At 30.9% G+C, this 5064-nt stretch overlaps 1 protein-coding gene across 1 annotated transcript in view; it reads right to left on the reverse strand.

Annotated features, from left to right (window-relative positions):
• Window positions 1-5064, reverse strand: part of galnt16 (UDP-N-acetyl-alpha-D-galactosamine:polypeptide N-acetylgalactosaminyltransferase 16) — a gene marked incomplete at its 5' end in the record, with an annotated part of 54255 nt that overhangs the window by 27834 nt on the left and 21357 nt on the right. Inside the window, one exon of the mRNA XM_016485329.1 lies at window positions 2475-2540. Coding sequence (XP_016340815.1) covers window positions 2475-2540 — 66 coding nt within the window. The remainder of the gene's footprint in view (window positions 1-2474; window positions 2541-5064) is intronic.

The raw sequence follows: 5064 nt of genomic DNA on the forward strand, positions 1-5064 counted from the left end.
TCTTGAGGAAAATCTGCTGCCCTCTGCCAGAAAGTTGTCAATGGGAAGAAGGTTTACCTTCCAACATGACAATGACCCAAAGAACACGGCAGAACTGAGCACAGTTATTGAAGGAGAAAAAGCTGAATGTTCTTGCATGGCCTGTCAGAGCCCAGACTGAAACCCCACTGAAAATCTGTGGAATGACTTGAAGACTGCAGCCCACAAACGCTCACCATCAAATTGAACTGAACTTGAGCAGTTCTGCAAAGAAGAGTGTGCAAATATTGCAAAGTCTAGATGTGCAAAGTTAGTAGACAGAGACATAGCCCACAGACTAAAGACTGTAATTAAAGCAAAAGGTGATTCAACAAAATACTGACACAAGGGGCTGATCCTTTTTCCAACTCAGTGATTCTGGTTTTATTTTTAAATAAATCTCATTTTAATCTCATATCAATGGATCTCACAGGTTTTATTCTGGCTGACATATTTCCTAATAAAGTGACTGTTGGGGCTCTGAGTGTCATGCTAACTTTGGATTCAGCACTTCTGTCGAAGAGATGTTAGGCCTCATTAACGTTATGTTCAATGTAACACAGAGTGCTGTATGATGATGACAGTCAAGAGGATAAAAACAGACGCTCGTGTGAAGCTTTGAAAGGTGAGAACAGAAATTCTATGCATATCTATGCAAATTAAAATACATATGATATTCAATAACACCACTCAAAACCACTGATTAATTATTTTTCCTTTCACAGACCCTGCGATGCAGTTTTCATAAGACCACAGTGTCTGAATTGCAAGCCCTCAGTTGCAGAAAATGCAACAAGTCGTACTCAAATAAAAGTGATCCTCCACTTGAACATGGCGATGGTAACATTTAAAATGTTCTTTCTTTGTTCGGTTTAGCCATTTGCAGGCTTAACTTTGTAAAAAAAAAAAAAAAACGGCACTTTATTCACACCTGCGCTTTATTGTTTTTCAGTAACTTCTTTATGTATGTGTGTGTGTGTGTGTGTGTGCGCAAAATAGCATTGTGATTCATTTTTATTCAGTGATGGAATATTTATAGTGTACTTTCCAGTAATACAGGTATAACAGAAATGTTCTACAAATTGATTGAAATAGTTATTTTATAGCATTTCACTGATCTTTATTTTAATTTATTATAATTTATTACAATTATTTTGGTCAAGAGTTTGTATATGCTGCTGTACTTTTTAAAAGTACTCAATGAATTAATTGTTCTAATGTACACAAGATATAGCAAATTAAAGTCTTCTAGATGTGAAAGTGTGTGTACGTGTGTGTAATGCTCATTTAATGATTTTTGTACTTTTTAATATAGCTTTATAACAAACTAATAGTGTGTTGGTGATTTATGATGAGTTGAAATGCTATTGAAAATGTACTAGAAGCACATTAAAGTGAAGCTTAAAATACAGTATATTCTAACTGTACTTCAAAAAGCATAAAAGTGTATTGTAAATAATGTGAAGAACTACAATTAAATTACACTTAAGTTACTTTAAGTTGTTCCATTTTAACACAACTAAATATATTAAAATATATTACAATTAGCTTAAAGTTCATCTTAAGCATATCTTAAAGAGCACTTAATATATTTTGTTCCAAAACAACACATTTATTATGCACTTAGTATAGTATAATAAAAATATAATAAGTGCATCGATATTAGTACAACTTAAGTGTATTTATTTTTTTACCTGGGAAAGGCCACATCGAATCTAAATGGGAGTTTTGTGCCATTTTAATCCATGTCTGGTAGAATTAACTTCATCTAAAAGTTAATTTACCTTAAGCAGATATACAATACCATTATAAAAGTTTGGGGTCGGTCAGATCTAATGTTTTTTATGTTTAACGTTAATGTTTTTGAAAGACGTCTCTTCTGCTTACCAAGGCTGCAATTATTTGATTAAAAATACAGCAAAAAAAAATTGAAATATTATTACAATTTAAAATAAATGTTTTCTATTTCAATATATTGTCAAATGTAATTTTATTCTGTAATGAAAGCTGAATTTTCAGCATCATTACTCCAGTCTTCAGTGTCACATGATCTTCAGAAATCATACTAATATGCTGATTTGCTGCTCAAGAAATATTTCTGATTATTCTAAGTGTCGAAAACAGTTGTGCTGCTGAATATTTTTGTGGAAACCATGAAACAATTATTTTTAAGATTCTTTGATGAATAGAAATTTGAAAAGAACAGCATTTATTTGAAATAGAAATCTTTCGTAACATTATAAATGTCTTTACTGGCACTTTTGATCAATTTAATCCTTACTTACTAAATAAAAGAATGAATTTATTTTTCTTCTTATTATAATTTTTTTAAAATCTCACTGACTCAAAACTTTGTAACAGAAGTGTGTGTATTTAAACTTTGCAGGAAGTACGTGTCAATATGCATTTATTATAACATTTAATATGTTTAGTATATGAATGTATCTCACACGTACCTTCCCGGCGCTCGTTTCTCAGGCAGCGCACCTTCGGGATCTGAGAGAGCAGTCGACAGTCTTCAGCTACAGAGAGACAGACAGAGAGAGAGAGAGACAGAGATAGGAACATCAGATTTCCCAGAATGCACCAACAAGAGAGTGTGCAGCACACATGTGCATATCAACATTTCAACATGATCATTTTAATGGACAGTTAAGACTGTAACACACAATGACTGTACTTGTAAACAGTCCATGAATGAAACAAGCATGCACACACACACAAACACACACACACACACACACAAACACACACAAACACACACACACACACACACACAACGGAAGCGTGTCCGCGGCTGACCTTTGAGGAGGAAGGATTAATTACAGCTGGATCACGCTGATAAATCAGGTCAATCTAGAGCTCTACAGGAACCGCGGCGAGAACTCAAACCTCTGATGAGCCAGGAATCCAGAAACAGAACTGGTTAAATTTTTAATTAAATGATTTTCATTATGTTCGGCTGAACTAATGGTTATTGAACATCTGCATTCTTCTGCTGATGTGGGACGAACACCGTACAGCAGCAGAGCACAAATTATGCTTTAGCTGAGTTTGCAGCTTGAACTGAATGTGATTATAGACAAAAACACACAACTAATAACAGAATCACAGTAATATTGTGAAATATTATTACAATTTAAAAAAAAAATCTATGGTAATACAGTAGATTTCCAAATGTAATTTATTCCTGTAATCAAAGCTGTATTTTCAGCATCTTTACTCCAGTCTTCAGTGTCACATGATCTTCAGAAATTATTCTAATATGCTGATTTGCTGCTCTAGAAACATTTCTGATTATTATCAATGTTGGAAACAGTTGTGCTGCTTCATATTTTTGGTTAATGTTTTTTTTTTTTCCATTTAGTATAGATTAGCTCTATTACACTGAAAAATGTAAAATCTAAAATAATTGGTTTTATTCAAGACAAAAATATTATTTATCATAACCAGTGTTATTGCAGCATTAGTTATAGTTTTTTTTATTTTAAATTAGAATACATTTTTATACTTTAATTTTAAACTTTTAGTAATTTTGTTGTTGTTTTTTGTCATTTTCATTTGTTTTGCTTTTCTTTTAACAGTCTATATAGTATTTATTAATTTTTATTTAGTAGTTTTAGTCTATTTAGTTTTAGTTATTTTAGTACTTATACTTTAAATGTAAATGAGAAACGATGCCTTGGCAACTAGCTGAAATAAAATAAGATTAAGGGTTTTTTATATTTTATTTAATTTCAGTTAATGTTTATTTTATTTCAAGTAACAAATAATTTTTAATAAAAAATAAATGTTTTTATTATTATTATTTACAGTTTTAGTTTTATTTATTTATGTTAGTTTTAGTTATCAATACAGTTTTTCTCGATTGCTAACACAATTCATGAAACAATTCACCATTTCCTCACAACTATAAACACAATCTCAAAACTACACACAAACTTCCAGGTCAAAATCAAATAGTTTAGTCAAAAACATGTTCTCTTTTGTCAGACTCAAACTTTGGCCTCAGATGACACACAAACCTGTCAAATACACAGACTATTTTCCTGACTAGAGAACACTAGTGAGGTCAGTTCAAAACACTGTTATAAAAACCTCCTTTTGGGAAACAGGAATCTGTCAAATACACAGACTATTTTCCTGCCTAGAGAACACTAGTGAGATCAATCCAAAACACTGCTACAAAAACCTCCTTTTGGGAAACAGGAATTATTTTGCTAGTCAATGTCTGTTACAGTATACGACATAAATAGAGGTGTGCAGATACAGTAAAATTCAGCAATAAACTTTAAGAAAAGTTTACTGTCATTACACTACTGTAAAGAGATCTTACAGTAAATGAAAAGCACTACAAGAGAAAGGTTCAAAAACCAAACAACAGAATCTACAGTAAACACACATTGGAATATACTGTCAGTTACTTTACAGAAATAAATAAATAATGAATGAATGAATAAATAAATAAATAAATTCATTCATGCATCCATTCATTCATTCAGCATCCTAAACCAATTTGCATTACAGTATTGGTAGTATCCTTATTTGTTATAGTAGTTTCTTAGTCTTCTGACAAAAGACTTCTCTGCCTCCTCTCCCAGGTGAAAAAGACGTAGTATTAAATGTATTAAAAATATACTTGAAATTCAAGTAGTATGTTTATAATACATTTGTATTCCCAACATGCTTATTTGAAGGGTAATAAAAATATATTGAATTGCATTTTAATATATTTCTAAAAAGTATACTAGAAGTACTTTTGTATTAAATATATGCGTAGTTATACTTCTAAGAAATATGCTAAACAGAAGCATACTTTTAATGTATTTATAAAAAGTATAGTAGAAATACTATGTTAATAAATATATTTGTAGTTACACTTTTAAAGGATATACTAAACACAAGCATACTTTTAGTGACTTTTTAGTGTATTTACAGAAAACATACTTATGTTACCCTTACTTAAAGTATATTTTATGTCTACTTTGTGTAAGAACATAACAAAATGATTACAATTTTAGTGGGTTTTTAATGTACTTTATATTG

This window comes from Sinocyclocheilus anshuiensis, unplaced genomic scaffold, assembly GCF_001515605.1.
Source record: "Sinocyclocheilus anshuiensis isolate Anshui unplaced genomic scaffold, SAMN03320099.WGS_v1.1 scaffold197, whole genome shotgun sequence".
NCBI classification, from domain to species: Eukaryota; Metazoa; Chordata; class Actinopteri; order Cypriniformes; family Cyprinidae; genus Sinocyclocheilus; species Sinocyclocheilus anshuiensis.